Source organism: Hydra viridissima, unplaced genomic scaffold (assembly GCF_058129835.1).
Source record: "Hydra viridissima isolate aposymbiotic clone 2 unplaced genomic scaffold, HvirCarnegie_v1 scaffold_1, whole genome shotgun sequence".
In the NCBI taxonomy this organism is placed as follows: domain Eukaryota; kingdom Metazoa; phylum Cnidaria; class Hydrozoa; order Anthoathecata; family Hydridae; genus Hydra; species Hydra viridissima.
In genome coordinates this window covers 15956112-15974067 of record NW_028324300.1, presented here as the reverse complement: position 1 = coordinate 15974067, position 17956 = coordinate 15956112, and the positions used below count along the sequence as shown (strand labels likewise).

Genomic DNA, 17956 nt, shown 5'->3' with positions numbered 1-17956 from the left:
TTTTATTCATATTCATAAATTTATAAAATTTGCTAAATTGTTTTTAGCTGTTCTTTTACAATCTTTTCTTCTGATAAAAAAAAAAAGGTTCATTTAGTTGAACTACTATTTCTGAACATATGTATGTGTAACATGACTATTTTAAAAAAGCAAGAACAAAGAAAAGAATTATAGAAATTATCATAAACCTTTTTGGTAATATAATGAAAATATTGATGACAATAAAAATCTAGAAACACTTTTCTCTGGTTTAACTTTTTAAAAATAATTCCATGCAATTTATATTCTTTACATATTCTTACATAAAACAACCATCAAGAACTCAGTTGTTGACATTTTTAAAAATATATTTTAAATAAAACAATACAGTTGTTAAATAAATTAACCCACAAAATTTTTGAGCCTAATTAATAAAATATAATTTCATACATATTGTTTGAGGGGCAAACAATTTAATAATAAAACTATTCAACAAAAAAAAAAAAAAAAAAAGCAACATTTGTCTTTCAGTTCCATCACTGTTTAATTTATTATTGGAAAACAGTAACCTTAGTTATCTTTGCATATTTGCCTCTTTTTTTTTTTTTTTTTTTTTTTTTTTTTTTTTTGAGCAAGCATATCAATTAAAAAGGTGCTGCCTTCATTGTTTTAACAAGAAAATTATGATTGATAATAAAACAGCTATTAAAGCAACAATGCATGATACAATAAGCTTCATATTACTTGGCTCCTCTATACATATGCTACTTCTTTCTGATCCAATTTCAGAGTGAAGATCAGCTGGTTTTTCACCACGAAGAATCATTGAAACATCTGAAATATCTGGATACTTTTCCATATATATCAAATCGTCTTCAGATGGATTCAATCCAAGTAAATCTGCAAACCGAGCAATAGTTTCATTTTTAGTTTCATCTTTAAATGCGTAATCACAATAATATACTGTATTAGCTTTTACAAAAACTCTTATTGGTGACATTAAGCTCCACTCATTAACTTGACACAAATTATTAATCTGTGCTTCTTCACAAAGTAACTCAATACGAGATTGGAGACTTCGAATAATATCAACTTTTAATGCCTTAACTGCTTCACCATAAGTAGCTTTTTGATGAAGAAAAGCCTTAGCAAATATTGAGCCAACAAATTTTATTTCTGTGTTTACTTGTTCAGTGGAGCAAAGTACATTTTTAGAAGATGCATGTTTTTTAAAAAATGTTATTTCAACATCATTTTTATTTGCTATTTTACTTGCACTTTTTGAACTGTTGGCAATTGGTTGATCATCTTTTAAAATCTTAAAATTAAGTGATGCATAAGAATTCCATATACTTTCAATTTCCTCATGACAGGCATACGCCATTTTCATTTCTGTTTTTAAACTTTCTTTAACAGGTACATATGAGCATATGTTAAGGTCAACAAAACAACTAAATGTATGCCATTTTGATAAAAATGACTGAAAACGAAATGTTGCTGGTTTGAAAGAAGCTTGTTCATCATTTATGTCCATTGTGCGGCATGTCAATTTTCCAGTAACAGAGCATATATGAACAAAATATCTTTCATTATGAGGTATGCTTTTTCTTATCCACTTGCTATTTTCACTTTTTCTACGAACAGAAAATAAGCATTGTCTAAGCAATGTCTGGTTTTTTATAAAAATGTCAGGAGCACAAAGGTAATAAACTCCAATTATCATTAAGCCTCCAGTCAACATTCGATTAACTTGACGTGCATGCTCTACAACCCATTTCACATCAAGAATCTCAGAGTTGTTAATCTTATGAGTATCAATTTTTTTGTTGTTGATCTTTTCATTACATTTCGTATCTTCAGCATCAGAACTTAAATGCTCTTCTTCAGCTTCATCATCAACTGGATTGGGACATTTCGCAAAATGAATAGCAAAATCTTTAAAATCAGCTGAAAATTGACCAATTATTAAACCAACTTGAGAAGTTTTTGCTTTTATTAAATCGTTTATGCAGCTATTAAGTGATTCTTCAAAAATTAATAGCTGAACCATTATTTTAAATTATAACGTTCTCAACTTGATGAAATAAATAGAAATCACTATACCTCATAGATTTACAAATTAAGCCATGCAAACAATTGGCCAATTATCATACTGTACACCGAGCGTGAAATTGAAGACGACACAGTTTTTCATGCCGTAAAATTTGTCTTATTTCTTAATTTTTTCAGCTGTTTTTTTTTTATTTCTCTTTAGTAAATGCCTATATACAATTAAAAATATGTAAATATAAATTAACATATCATAGATAATAATCCCATTCTTAAAAAAAAATAAAAAAATATACAGAATTTGTACATATTATTCTAAAAACTTTTTTTTGTTTAGGTGAGGAAAGATAGTAAATTGAATTTTAAGTTTATAGCGCGGCGAAAAATCGGGCATGTCTGGAAAAACGAAGGAGTTTTCGGTTTTTCTTTTCAAGGAAATGTTGAGTGAATCTCATATTAACAAAACACGTAGTTTTGCAATGTGAAAACTGGTAGAATAAGGTGGAGCATCAAAATTACAGTGAGTTGTGGTGAGTGTAATAAAAAAAAGAAAGACACCTAGGAATAGAATAGTTTCGTAGGAGTTAAAGCTTTATGAAAGTGACCATCATTAGCTGCGATATACAAGTCCATAAAAAAAAAGGCAGATATAAATTCAAAACTTGCGGTGTAATGAGAAAAAAAATCCATTCTGCAACAAGGTCGTCGAAACCAATTTTAAACATGTCTAATGGCAATTATCAGCAACAACAACAAAGAAATAAACAAAAGGCGGTTAAAAAATAAACATCTTCGATCTAATTAGTTTCGATCTCATAAAGAAGAAGAAATCAAACCGCAAAAAAAATAATGATAATAATAAAATGTAACTTTATGTTATTTATACACCCCCCCCCCTTCCTTTTGGTAGTTTTGCAAATTATAAACAGTCGATAAATTAGATAATAACGAAACTGCGCAGAGTATTTTATTTACGTCATTTTTATTTGCGAACTATTGCAACACCTATGGAAATTATTGCTACACCTGCTAACCACCATAACGCTTAAAACTCGGTTCACACGTAGTGATAAGTAGCGATGAGATACGTAATTAGAAACGTTGAGAAAAAACTTTTACTCACATTCTGTAAAGATTAACACAACACTGACCTTCTAGTTACAAAATAATATTCTCTTGCCCGTTTGCAGGTTTCAAATTAATTCAGTCGGGCAAAATTAGTGGAGATTGAGGGCAGTGCCATATCGGCTTCTCCAGTTTTGACGCCCATGCACAATTAAACGCCCAGTTTATGAACAACTCTGGTTGTAAAAAGAACCTATTGCCTCCTCCACCACCCCCACCACCACAATTATGTGAAACAAAATCATCCTCAATTTTTTTTATTTGCGTCATAAGTTACGCAATTTTTTGCAAACAAGAACGCGAAATTCACTTACATCTTAAAGCTCGCTTCACAGTTAACTTAAAGCAGCTATAAGATATGCTTTTCAATGGATATAAAAAATTATGATAAAAATCTAACTTACATTCTGAAATGTTCGCATGGCATCAAAATCTTTTCGTTAGAAGATTGCTTATTTTTTAAAACTCGTTATGTTTGTTGCTAACAAATAACTTGATAGTTCTTTGGTTTTGCTTTGCATTGCATAAAGTCAACCAGCACTTAAAATTAATTAAACCATGTAACTATACAACTCAGATTTTGAAAAACTTTAAAACCAAGTATGCAAAACTTCAGTTTGCAACTCTCATAATTTTTAAAGATAGCCTTAATAAACGATTAGTTGGTTTTGGTTTTAACTCTTTAAACAGCCATCATGGATTTCAATTATTGCCGTTTCATGGTATGACGAGCTCAATAGCTTAGGGTAAAAGTTTTAACAGATTACTAAAGTTTCAAAAAGTCAATTCGGTTTTTCAGGACTTTATTTACCCTGTGGGTAGGAACCGTTATGTATACGTTTTTTACACTGTTTTATTGATGCTTGATTTTTGATTTAGTAAATTTGTCAGATTAGTATAGAAAATAAAAAATTAATAAACAAATTGTGACAAAATTACAAGAAAATTTATAACAAGTTACAAAAAAAATTATAACAGATTAAAATAAAAATTATAACAGATTAAAATAAAAATTTCGACAAATTAAAACAAGTTTGTAACTTTCCTTTTTAATGTTCTTTGGGTGATTTTTAAAACATGCATTTGATAACTACTAATATTTTTAATATTCAATCATGTAGAAACCATGTTAGGATTAATTAAAAAAATTGTTTAAGATTGTCGATTAACAATAAACGAAGTGGAAAAATAATTAATTTAGAGTTTGTTATTGGTAGGGTTAGGACTATTGTAATTGTAATTAAAACAATAACAGTAACAATAGTTATTGTTATTGTATTAACTTAATTTAGAAACAATAACAATACTTGTGATTTATAACTATTGTAATTCTGTAATACAATAACAATAAATATTGTATTGCAATTCATCTTTATAAAACAATAACAATATCTGAAAAAAAAATGTGTTGTAATGACCCACTACAATAACAATAAATATTATATTGTAATTCGTCTTTGTCATACAATAACAATATATTGTTATTGTAATAAAAAAAAATCATTTTATTGTCAAAACTTAATAAATGTTTTAATAGTCTAGTTGCCGAATATATGCCCTTGTAACCTGGAAATAGGGTACAACTAATATTTAATGATTGATTCTATTTTACTGAAACATAATGGGAGGGGGAAGGGGTGCCAGAATGGTACATTGGGCAAATTTAAATATTGAAAATCAAAGTTAACGGGATCAAAAAAAAGGAAATCATCATTTTTCTGCAAATCAAAGGGGTTCGGCAGACCTAAGACAGCGATTCAACATAAAATACGTCCTGATATAGGTAAAATAGATAATAAAAATGAAGTGAATAGTTTTCTTTAAGTTTAAAAATTACAGAATATTTTACAATAATTGGCCGGGTGAATAAAAATGAGCAATTGCTTTTACTCAGTAATTGCTCAATTTTACGTGAATAAAAACTTAAGAAAAGTTGTTGAAGTTTTTATTCACGTAAAGCTGACCAACTACTGAGTAAAAGCAATTGCTCATTTTTATTCACCCGGCCCAATAAACTACAGAATGCTCGTCAAATTGCCCACAAATGCAAAGTCCAGTTACTTTCGCGTTCGGCGCGTATAAATATTTCCAGTGGATACAGAACGTAAAAAAGACACCTTTTAAATTCTTTTGAACGATTTGGACGTCTTTTCAACGTTCAAAAGACATCTTCTTTAGGTCCCGTGCCTACTGGGATAACACAATGAAAACTGGCTTTATTAAACAGTCGATGCAATGTTTTGATGCTCTACTATTACTTGCTGTTTTTTTTCGGATGAATATTTAAAGAATCAAAATCACTTATGTCTTTAGAGAACAAAAGTGAAATTAGTTCTTCCACGATCATACGTAATACTCTAATACTGTGTGGAAACGTCTTTCCAGCCAACATAGCTCCAACACCTGCAATCGCAATTTTCAATACACCTTCCAGAACATGACATTAATGTACAAACATAATTAACAATTGCTGGATGTTGTTCAACTGTTTTAGCTACTAGCTTTTCCTGAAGAACTGAGAACCACCATAGCATTACCAACGTAGTCAAAAAGATCAAAAATTAAATTTCTGCGGCTTTTTGTCTGCAAACAAAATAAATTAAAAAATACACTCTTTTTATTTGGTACGGATTAATTATCAAAAGAACATTTGCGAACGTATGCCTTACGTAATAATACCAATAAAATACCACAATGAGCGGAAACTAAAAACCTTATTGCTACGAAATTATCCTGAATTAGCAATTTAAAATTCGGGAAATTTCTAATAAAACTATAAGTAAAGTCTTGTATTGTAAAAAGAGTATACCAAAACTTATATAGAATTTCATTAATTATATTAGTTGTAATTTATATAATATATTATTAACTAAAATCTTCTAAAATAATTTGTGGTTCATTCTCGGGTACAACCGATTTTACCCGATTCAAAAAATTTTTTATGTTAAATTGCTATCTACTTAGTATTTACACAATAAACGTTTAATTAACTAAAATTTTAAACTTTGATAAGTCTAAAATTGTATTTTAACTTTAATTTTAGACTGCCTAATTCTTTCCAGTCGACTAGTACAAATTAGGTTTTTTATTGTTTTATAGTCATGGTTTTTTATTACGTAATAAATAATTCTTCCGCGGAAGAATTGACACAGTCCGTGTCCAGACAATTTTAAAGCGTGTCAATATAAAAGCGTGACAAGTTAAACTTTCTGAGTTGCCTAAGTCAAAAGAAAATTTTAATTTTTGAAAGGTTCTTAATCAAATGCAGTAAAAAGGTTAGTTTTATGATTGCAGGTCAAATGGAGGCCACTGCAGCGCACTTGAAACAAAAAAATTTGTTTAAAGGACCACTCCATAAAATTCAAAGCTTAGTCAAGACACGCTGGAATAGTATCTTTTTTGCTTGAAGTCAATTTTAGATGCGAAGCCTATTCTTTTGTACATACAAAGAAAAGGAAAGAAAAATGAATTCCCTGTCAAGCAGAATACCTGGTGGAGAGAAATTCCTGATGAATCCATTTTTGAATTCTGGCAGAAAGTTTTGCCCTTGATGAAAAGGCTTAAAGGCGCAATCAACACCTTGTCTGTTGAAGACAAGCCATCAATTCATGAAGTCATTCCCGTAGTGTTCAACTTGCACAAAATCTTCTCTGACAGCATGACAGAAAACACAGAAGATGTGAAGAACTACTGTGCAGCTGTTTTGTCTAAGATGAAGAAAAGTTTAAGAATCATGGCTGCGATGAGAAAGCTTTTGCTGAAGCCAACTTTTTAGATTCACGTTACCGTGGTGTGGTTCTACGTCGATTCTCCCTGGCATTATTCGAAAAGGTCAAACGAGAAATTATCAATGAACATTCTTCCTACGAAGAATGGACCTCTGCAACACGCCCAGAGGTTTTTTAGGAGTTTTCCCGTAAAAACGATCCCCTTTATGAAGCCTGCAGAGATGAAGAAAAAGCAACAGACCAATGGTTAGAGCTGAAGAGAAACCTCTTATTTTAATGGAGTGGGAAGCTTTTTCAAAAGTCAAAGTGCCAAAAGATACTGATGTCCTTTGCTGGTGGAAACAAAATGAATTTTGATTTCCACTTTTGTCTACAGCTGCTCGTGCTGTGCTCTCCGTCCTAGCATCTTCTGCAGCATCAAAACAAGTTTTCTCAGAGGCACAAAATATTGTAACTCTACTACGAAGTCGTTTGGACCCAACTAATGTGGCTCGTCTGGTGTATATACATCAAAACAGCAGCAAAGTCATAATTCAGTGGGATTTACAACTTTAATCAGGTAAATGCAGTTTGTTAGAGGGTTTGTTGGTTGCTGTAACAAATTTATCTTTTTTAATTCTTTCAACTTGATTTTTGATTTTACTTTTATATGAAAAATTTAAATTAAAAACATTTAATTAAAAATAAATAAATAAATTATAAAACTGTCAAAATGCTAACTTTTAATGTAACTGACTAAAACTGTTAGGAAATATCATATTTTGATACAAAGTATCAAGAAGAGTAAAAATGCTGAAATAATGTTATTCAGGTCAACTTGAAGGTCCATCTAAGTCTGATCATGAACAGTTCCGTGTCTGCTGCCTCCTCGAGCAGAACCTCAACTTCAGTTAAGCGCAATGCATCTCATAGCCAATTTGAAGAGATTGAATTAGAAGATGATGAAGATCAACTTAATCAGGTCTCCAGTGGTTCAAGTCAGAGTTTTGATGATAATGATGATTACACATCACCCTGAATTCAAACAAAGGCAACTTTACGGTGCAGGTATTTATTCGTTGGAAATATTTAAACATCTAATAGTCTTATTCTTATACCAAAATCTTATAAACACAACTCATTCCAGTATAACTTTTAGCAACTAAAATCTTTATAAGAAAAAGTATGAGATACTTGGAAAAATAATAAATATGAAGAATAGATTAAAAAAAAGAAATATGAAGAATAGATTAAAAAAAGAAAAGATTAAAAATAGTACGGTTAACATTTTGTTTTATTTTCAGGCCTCAAACGCATCAAGAAAAATCTCCTTTTGGCTCTTCGTTTCGTCATCATTAATTTTTTTATGTTGGTTCTTCAACATTTCAAGACATTAACATTTATATTTAAGAAGAATATTATGTTTAACTGTTTGTGTTACTAAAGTTAATTTTCGTATATATTTTAAGTTCCTTTGCAGTATTAAAATCAAGAGGAAAAAATAAAAAGGGCTGAATAAAATAATTTATGAAAGTTATTTTTCATAATAGTAAGGCTATCATCAGACAGGCAATATTTTGCGGCCATTTAGAGCATAGAAATACATAACAAGATAGGCGATGCGAAATCTAAATATGTAAAAAATAAAATTTCCAATATGTTGCAAATCCGTAAATAAAAAAAATAGCAAAAATAATAGTAAGTTCGTCAGAGATGAATATAAATACGTTAAAATACGTCAGCTTTTCTGCTATAATGTAAAGTAATACACTACAATAGTTATTGTAATTGTTTTCATCAAAACAATACAATAATTATTGTAATTTTATTTCATTAAAACAATACAATACAATAGTTCTCGAATTTTGTTGTATTGTTAGAAAAAAAACAATACAATACTTATTGTAATTGTTTTTCATCACAGCAATACAATACAATAGTTCTCGAATTTTGTTGTATTGTTAGAAAAAAAACAATACAATACTTATTGTAATTGTTTTTCATCACAGCAATACAATACCAAAATAAATTTTTTTTATTGTTTCTGTAATATTACAATACAATATTATTGTATTGTAATGTGTAATTGTATTTAATTTTTACAATTTCAATTACAATAGTCCTAACCCTAGTTATTGGGTTATCGCAAAGTGTTTTTTTTTTTTTTTTTTTTTTTTTTTTTTTGACTAGCACGTTTACTGATTCAATTCAACACTTGAGATTTACAATAAATAAGACCGCTAATGGTGACAAGCGTTTCTTAAAAAAACATTTTGTTGGATTGTTTTTAAGAACTTGCTGGTGGTTTGATGTGAAGTTAAAAATGAATTTTTTGTATTATTTTCTTTCTTCGTTATTCTATCTTAACGGATCAATTTCTCAAGAAACTTTCAAAGGAAACAAATTATTGATGATTATTTTTGATGGATTAGTTCATGACTTTCAGACGTTGACTGATTTAACTTCAAATTTTGACGAAATAGCAAAGAATGGTGTAAAAGCTGAGCGCATGATTCCTCCGTACCCTCCTGACACGTGGCCTTCTATGACAACACTATCGACAGGCCTCTACCCAGAATCTCACGGAATAATCAGCAACTCTTTTTATGATATTGAATCTAAAATGCTTTTTAAATATTCTGATGATCCTAAAAGTTATGAAACAAACGGACGATTTTTCAAGCAAGAACCACTCTGGTTAACAAATCAAAAGCTCGGAGGTGGTTTTCAAATCGTTGCGTTTATTTGTTTTTATTTCAAAGGATTACCTAAATTGAATGCTAATTTACGGAGAATTTTTATAATTCGAATTTTTATAGTTTTTTTTTTCGCAGGTTCCAGCGCTGTGTATTTGCTCCCAGGTTATTACGCATTAAAAGAGAAACCAAATTATCACAACATTCCTGTGACGTCTTACAACAGCAGTTTCGATGTAGTTCGTTTGTGGTTAGTCGAGGCTTTACAACTTCTAAAAAATAATTCCGCTAACTTTGCTATTGTCTATATAGCTCAGCCTGATTGGATTGGTCATACATTAGGAAAAAACTCAGTTGAGGTGAGATAATAGTTAATTAGTAGTTGAAATAAGAATTGAAAACTAATAATCGGTAATGTACTCTCCTTACTTATAATTATTATTATTACTATAATTATAACTATTAATATTAAAAATTTATTTCTCTAATGATGAAATAAATTTTTAATATTAATAGTTATAATTATAGTAATAATAATAATAATGATGATAATAATAATAATAATAATAATAATAATAATAATAATAATAATAATAATAATAATAATAATAATAATAATAATAATAATAATAATAATAATAATAATAATAATAATAATAATAATAATAATAATAATAATAATAATAATAATAATAATAATAATAATAATAATAATAATAATAATAATAATAATAATAATAATAATAATAATAATAATAATAATAATAATAATAATAATAATAATAATAATAATAATAATAATAATAATAATAATAATAATAATAATAATAATAATAATAATAATAATAATAATAATAATAATAATAATAATAATGATGATGATGATAAAAATAATAATAATAATAGTAGTAGTAGTAGTAGTAGTAGTAGTAGTAGTAGTAGTAGTAGTAGTAGTAGTAGTAGTAGGAGTAGGAGTAGGAGTAGGAGTAGGAGTAGGAGTAGGAGTAGGAGTAGTAGTAGTAGTAGTAGTACCACGCCTGGCCAAAAATAAGGGTTTGCCAATCGTTTCATTCCCATATCATTATCATACCGGTATGGTATCGGAAAAAAAAAAGGGTCATCGGAATAATTACGACATAATATCGTCATAAAAATTTTAACCGGTATTGTAGTTAGTTTAAATCAGGGTATATACCGGAACTCTCGTCATTTAGATGATTTTTTTTTCCGATATCATACCGGAATGATAACGATATGGAAATGAAACGATACGCAGACCCTTAGCCACAAAGCGAGAAGATAGTATAATGATTAGTTCATTTAAGATCGAAGTTTGACTGGGAGAACTGACAACAGAACGCATCGCAAGACAAAATAAGGTCTTGAGTAATGCGCCAATTAAATCGCGCATACAAGATAGTAGAATAAATGGGCGATTTACAATCAAAAATTAGTTTCGACTACAGAACAAAGTATTAATACTGATTTGGTCTACAAAACACAACTATTGGATAATTATTAACAAATATAAAAGTTTCATTTGGAGTGACGAATCGCAGTTTTAAACATTTGGTCGATGAGAAGAGTTTTTGTCGACGCAGGGGAATACGAGTATTTAAAGAGTGTATTATTCCATTGGTCAAAAGGGGTGAATCTGTCATGATTTAGAGCTGTTTGATCAAATGATACTCTCAATCGCTGGATTTTGAATTATTACGGGTTCATCTTGTTCTAAACATTTGTGTAAGGAACCCAAAATCAAAATCTGATCTTTAGAAAATGCTGTAAGTTTTACATAGTGAAATTAAAATCCTTGAAAAGTTAATGGAAAAAATACCACGTTTATGTAAATCGGTTATCAAAGCGAAAGGAGAATTTTTTTGAAGAAGAGAGCATAGAAATCAATATATAAATATATAACGTGATAAAATCAAGTGTTACTAAATTTTTTTGCTAAGAAAATTGATACACAACGAAAATTTTTTTTAAAATTCTTATTGTAGATCATTTTGAGTTGTAGTTTGTATAAATATTTTATGTTTTTATAAATATTTTTTTGTATATAAAAATGATTGTGAAAAACGTGCGCTTTTTATTTAGTATAAATCTGCAGTTGAAAAAATTGACAAAGACTTGGTTGGACCGACGTTAGATAAACTGAAAGATATGCCAGAAGTAAACTTGGTTTTAACAGCCGATCACGGCTTTATTAACTTCAACGACAGTGCAAAAGCAAGATATATCGAAGACTATTTGAGGAATGATTCATATCAAGTAAATTGGTCTGGTGGATCTTGCTTTATTCGTCCGATAAATGGATATACAATAGACGACTTAGTTCGAAACTTGACTGTGTTAAATGAAAGTGGCTATTATAGAGTTTACAGGTATTTCAAATTATAAGTTAATAGTGTATAATGTAATGGTGTTGTAACGGCTAAAATAACGGTTAACATCCAGAATATAAACTGCGGCAAATATAAAACTAATTGTAAATCAAAGGTAACAAAATTCTCAAAAAAAAAATTTGATAAAAGTGATCTCTCATAAAGAAATATCCTTAAAAATACAAATACTTTTGTAAAAAAAATTTAAAAAGCGTTTCTAAGTAACCAAATTAACATTTGCGAACCCTCTTGTAAACATTGATAGGGGATTTATTATGTACATTATTACGTAATAGTTTTAATTAATTATTTTAGTTATAAATTCCAGCTCTTTTACAATTTGCCCCATTTCATTTAGGAATGATTTGCCAACGCAGAATTTTCCAGAACGTCTCCATTACCGAAAAGATAAAAATATTCCTCCAATATTAGTTCTAGCAGAAAGAGGTTGGATTTTAGAAGAGAGAAGTTTTCCTGGTTGCTGTAAAGGAAGACATGGATACGATAACGAATATACCGAGATGAGCACCATTTTCTTCGCACTTGGTCCTGCTTTTAAGAAGGGAAAAATTTTAAAGGCGTTTGAGAGTGTAAACATTGTACCACTTTCAGCGCACTTGCTCGGCATTGAGCCGAAATCAAATAACGGAACTTTATCAGTGTTTGCCGAAGTATTGCAAAGCACTTCAGGTGCTACGATTAAAAATCCTAATGTATATACAATAGCCCTCTCTGCTTTTATTTTAAGGTATTTTGAAATAATCAAAAGTTGTCAAAATTTTGATTGATACAAAAAAAAAAAAAAAGAGAGAGAAAAGAAATCGGAGGTTTAATGACGTCATATTAAATAATACTTTATTGATTAGTTTATTATCCATATAAGGAGTGTTTAGCATTTAAAATTTTGCCATCACGCTATTTACGTTACTATTAGTAGTTCCTGCTATTACATTAACTGGTTCCTTAGAAAGTGAGGCCGCGAAGACATTCCAACTTACTATATTCACGTTGTGCTCATTTTTAAAGCATGGAATGCAGTAGTTAACATTAATTATTAATTTGGATGCAAGAACCATCCATTGGGTGCTGGGTGCCTCAAAGTTTTTACCAAGATAAGTTTAAAGTAAAACTAAATCATATTTTACAACTATAACTTTTTTTTGATCGCATCTTATGATTTTTACTGATGGGTATCTGAATGGTATGATTTAAAAAATAACTTTCCACCCACAAGATTTACAGAGATTCTTTCAACGTTTTGTCACATTAAAATGGCTTTTATATCATGAGAACGAAGAAGAAACTTTCATATCAACATCATGCAGTGTTCAGAGTATCATGATGTTAATTTTCATTTTGTTGATACAAAATTTTCAAGACGTTTGATAAAAGTAAAAAGCTGCAATCTTTAAACAAGCTCCCGTCTGAACTTACATTTACTAAATGTAATGGGAGGTTTTTTCCTTTTTTAAATTATTTTTATACTTACATTTTTAATATTATTTTTTTTGTTTTATTACTTTTTTCCTTTAATTTTCGTCGTATCATAATCTCTTTTCCCAGGTGTCTATCAAGGAAAATGACCTAATGCAAGTTGTTTAAAAACAGCTGCTATTTCGCCAGAAAGAACATTAGATTTTACCTTTTTTTTTTTTACCAAGTAAACAATATTTATGGTTAGTAGATAGCTGAAGGATTGTAAAAAGTTTTCTAGATTATAAAACTTGTTTTCTTCTTTATTATATTTTTTTGCATTTAGTCAACAACATTAAATTTTCTTTTTAATAAAGAAGCCCTTCTTGGTACTTTCTTTAACGTTCAACGTACGTCATATTCATCTTTTTAAATTATCCCAGAAGTTATAAAGTTAAAACTTAAATTTTCACAACCATCTACCAAAATCATTCTACAATGCTCCTTTTGTCTATTGAATAAATAACACCCCGTGATGACATAACGTAGCAATAAACCATGTTAAAGGATAGCCAACAACCGTAGACTAAAGTTATAAGATTATATCTGATTTTAAATACATATTTAGCTTTTCTGCAGCACGTTTAGTTTCATTTAAAGTGAGGGATTCTGGAGAAAAAAGCCTCCCTGTTCTGGAGCTGGTAAATGGAAATTTTTGAAGTGAATAATTTTGACGATATAAAATGTCATGACGTGACAATCCTTTTTTTGTAAATAGCGAAATCTCAATTAAAAGGTAACCCTAGGTGATGCTGGTGATCCTATATTTTCCCACAGGATGTGCAGAAATCCTAAAGAAGACTTATTAAGACTTTTTTCAAAAATTTCGCAAAATCCTTATTTTTGTGTACATAAATCGAACATAAGTTTTGAAAGTCTATTAAAAAGTAAGAGTCAAATTATTTTACATCAAGTTATATTTGTTAGAAACATTAAAACTTACATATACCATATCTACCCGCCTTATTCCAGCTGTTACACTGGGCATACAAACATGTTTGCATCAAATAGATTATTATCTCTCGGAAAATTACAAAAATAAAAAATTTTGTAGCGAAGTTGATTCTAATTTACCAACTTTCAAATAGATGTCTCATTTCTACCGACACAAAGTGAATAAGAAAGGTAAAAAAACGGCAAAAATCACACAACCATCAAATATAAACATGTGATACATAAATTTTTGTATTTTTGAGTCAGAAAATCTAATTTTTTTATTAGAAAGAAATTTTACGCATACGCGTTTCAGTGCCATTTATGGGCGCAAACAATGATTTAAATATAAAATTTGTATTCCTAGATCTCAAATACAATATAAAACCACATATACAATATATACCACATATTCTTAAATAAATTTTACATGTATCTAAGGCGCTTACTACACACGGATATGCTTTTTAGAGTCTTTTAGGTGCACGAAGATAGATATAAACAAAAAAGTTTACGTGCCTCAAACCAAAACGCGCACATATACTAATTAAAATAAAAGATTTGGATTTAAAAAACCAAAGTACCGTATCATCTTATCTTACTATTCCATGACTAAAACAAAAAAAAAGGAAAAAAGTAATTTTAGCAAAAGCGGCTTTATTTTGTCATCACATTATCACATCATTAAAAAATCATCACATATTACATCATCACATATTACATCATTAAAAAAGACAAAACATCAAGGAGAAGTGGTTTTCCATTTTCAGATTTTGTGGTTTTTGAAACTAATGCGCTTAACGAAACTAATATTTTCAGGAATTGCGTTCTTCTACTTCTAACTTTACCTCAAACTCGCCCAGTCAAATCATTTCGGCTTTAAGATGTTCCTTTTCATTGTTGATCAACTTTTTCGTTTCTTTTTGATATTGGAGATGCAGATGTCAATAAAAATGTGTACTTGAAGGCTTCTTATTCAACTGTTTCTTTCATGATAAATAATTTATGTGAAACAATAGCGGTATGAAAGAGATTTTGCTCGTTAACTTGGGCCTCGCCAATATTTGTATTAGTATGTTTTTGTTTATACACATTTTTGAGACATCATCAAAACCCCCTTTAAAGTAAAGTAAACATTCAAACTTTCGCCACTCTCAGCCAATACTGTCATAGAGTTTCGGCATCCAGTAAAAGTTAGTGTATAGTTAAATATGCACTGTAGAGAAGTTGAAACAGATATTTCTGTCAGAACTAAACCCTCAGGATAACATTTCTGTCTTTCATTCTTAATTTTAGGAAGTGAAGGTTAAATATCTGCATTCTGTATTATGAATGAAATTCTGATAACTTGATACTGTTTCATCGGAAAGATCACACTGAATTTAAAACTTAAGCCATCTTCAAGCTTCATTCTTATTGGAAAACTAACCTCCGTATTTTTAACTTTGACAACAAGAAAATCTCTCTTCGTAGGATCTTCGGAGGCTTTTCTTATTAAAGCTAATGCCAATGCTTCAGCAGGATGTTCAGCCAACTTGGTAATCTTAAACAAGATAATATTTAATATCTAAGTCAGTAAATTATTTTTTGAATTGGTTTGAATTAAATCGATTTATTACTAACTTTATTAACTAACTTTACTTTATTAATTAACTTTTTTTACTAACTTAGATCTTTCGCTTCTCTCACTTAAATCTTCCCAGTCCTTGTTATTTGTACCTTGACCTGCAGCAACGTCTTTTCTGTAAACTATCTTTCTTTATCCAACCAGGTTTGCTTATTTTCGAGAAGTCTTGAGAAGGTTCTTGAATGTTTCTGCAATTTAGATTCGAATTTAAAATTAAATATTGATAGAGTTTTCTTGAGATTTATCATTTCAAGTTCAACTATACTTCCATGGTCACACCCTCCAATCTACGAAACTCACATAGAAGAGCCTCAAGTAAATTATCAGGATTAATTCCTAACTCTTGAATAATAAGAACTAAATGTTTTTTTCATGATGAATGTGAGTAATGATGTATTATTCGTTATTTTGTATGAAAGTTTTATTTTTTAAACGTTTAACTCTGGCAGTAGGCAGTCAGATCATGCAACTTTTGGTTTTTGAGGTTTGAAATTTAAAACGAGTTTTTTGAATGTTGGCTTTTGAGTTATGACAAATTGCCTCTGTAGTGCTAATGTGAAAGTAGTGTGAAAAATGTCTGAAAAATAATTAACATGAAATTTTACCTTTCACTTTTTGTATATTGAATTGGGGCAAAATCATGCAACTAATTTTTTTTTCTGCTTTCATATATACCTATCAATCGGAAAATGTTAAAGCTACCATGGAATCTAATGGAATCTCTTAGTTTTTCAACCAAACTCATGATTAAACAATTAAAAAAAAAAATCAATATGGGGCTTTTTTTTTTTAAGAACTTAGGAATGATAATCTAAAATCAAAATGCAGTGCCAAAAATATTGTTTGTAGTTACCATATATTCTAAAGAATATGCCGTCAAATTAAATTTTGAACTATTTTTACTGGTATCAACCTTAGAAGAGAGATATTAAAGCGAACATTTCGCGCGAAAGTTTCGCAATAAAAAAATAAAATAATGTTTCAAGAAAAGGTACAAAAATTGATGAATCCTCAAAATTTAACCAAAAAGCAATTATTTCCAGTTTTCTGGTGGGATTAGTTACATTATAACTAAATTTATTAGTTCCTAACAATTGTTTTTTTTTGAGGGGGTTTTTTTTGCCAGTTTTTTGGATTTTGACTCAATGTGCGACTGATTGTGTCGTCGCACAGTGGAAAATAAAGGTGTGTTTCGGACCAAAAATCGATAACTTTTTTGTTACTAAAAATAGAGATTTGAAATTTTGCACAAATGTAAAGTAGTATATGACGCTTCTTGTGAAATACTCTTTATAAGAATTTTTTGTAATACAATATTAAAAATAAATAAATAAAAATCAAAAACTTCAAAATTGGCAGATAGTTAATTTACACTTTAACACAATGCTTTACAAATATATGAAAATACCTTAAAATTATTAAAAACTACGAAAAATACATAAAGTGCTTACCTACTAATTATAGAAATATTTAAGACAGTTTCTTAATAACAATTTTTAAATAGTTGTTTTTATGAAATAATGTATAGGTATATTAAGGTGGTACCAGGGTAAAGGTAACTTTTTAACAAGAAATTGAAAACTATTAATAGACTTTAGCTCTTTTCTATTAATGAACAAAAAAAATATATAAAACAGTAGCCAAATAAAAAAATTTTTGTGATAACGTCATTAATTATGCGCATAATTAGTGTTATTTTACCCCCAAACCTTATTCTTTCATCTATTATAACTAACTCAAAAAGAGTCAAAACTGCTTGAAAATTTGAACATGAATTCTTTAATGTATTTAGAATGTTGTCTATGAAACAGAATTTTTTAAAACATTTTTAATTTTACCAGGTTGACATTCGAACTTTAAGATATAAAATTAAGGGAAGTTTGGGACAAAAGCATGATAAAAATGAGTTTTAAATAAAAAATAACAAAAATTTGCTTCATAGACAACATTCGTAATATGTTCATCTTTAAATCTGCAAAA

General features: G+C 29.1%; 2 protein-coding genes and 1 pseudogene across 2 annotated transcripts; 2 read left to right on the top strand and 1 right to left on the bottom strand.

The window, feature by feature from the left end:
* Positions 1 to 329: 329 nt before the first annotated feature.
* On the bottom strand, positions 330 to 3385 carry LOC145187980 (protein odr-4 homolog). Its single transcript, XM_090073225.1, has 2 exons — positions 3180 to 3385; positions 330 to 2240 (listed from the first exon to the last, which is right to left on the bottom strand). Exon 2 carries the CDS (start codon positions 2027 to 2029, stop codon positions 641 to 643), a length of 1389 nt encoding a protein of 462 aa, XP_089929351.1. The 5' UTR covers positions 2030 to 2240; positions 3180 to 3385; the 3' UTR covers positions 330 to 640.
* On the top strand, positions 2421 to 7511 carry LOC149893561 (uncharacterized; annotated as a pseudogene).
* LOC145187899 (bis(5'-adenosyl)-triphosphatase enpp4-like) lies at positions 3473 to 12764 on the top strand. Its single transcript, XM_090073230.1, has 5 exons — positions 3473 to 3899; positions 9051 to 9580; positions 9695 to 9915; positions 11657 to 11943; positions 12302 to 12764. Exons 2-5 carry the CDS (start codon positions 9184 to 9186, stop codon positions 12729 to 12731), a joined length of 1335 nt encoding a protein of 444 aa, XP_089929356.1. The 5' UTR covers positions 3473 to 3899; positions 9051 to 9183; the 3' UTR covers positions 12732 to 12764.
* The last annotated feature ends 5192 nt before the right edge of the window (positions 12765 to 17956 follow it).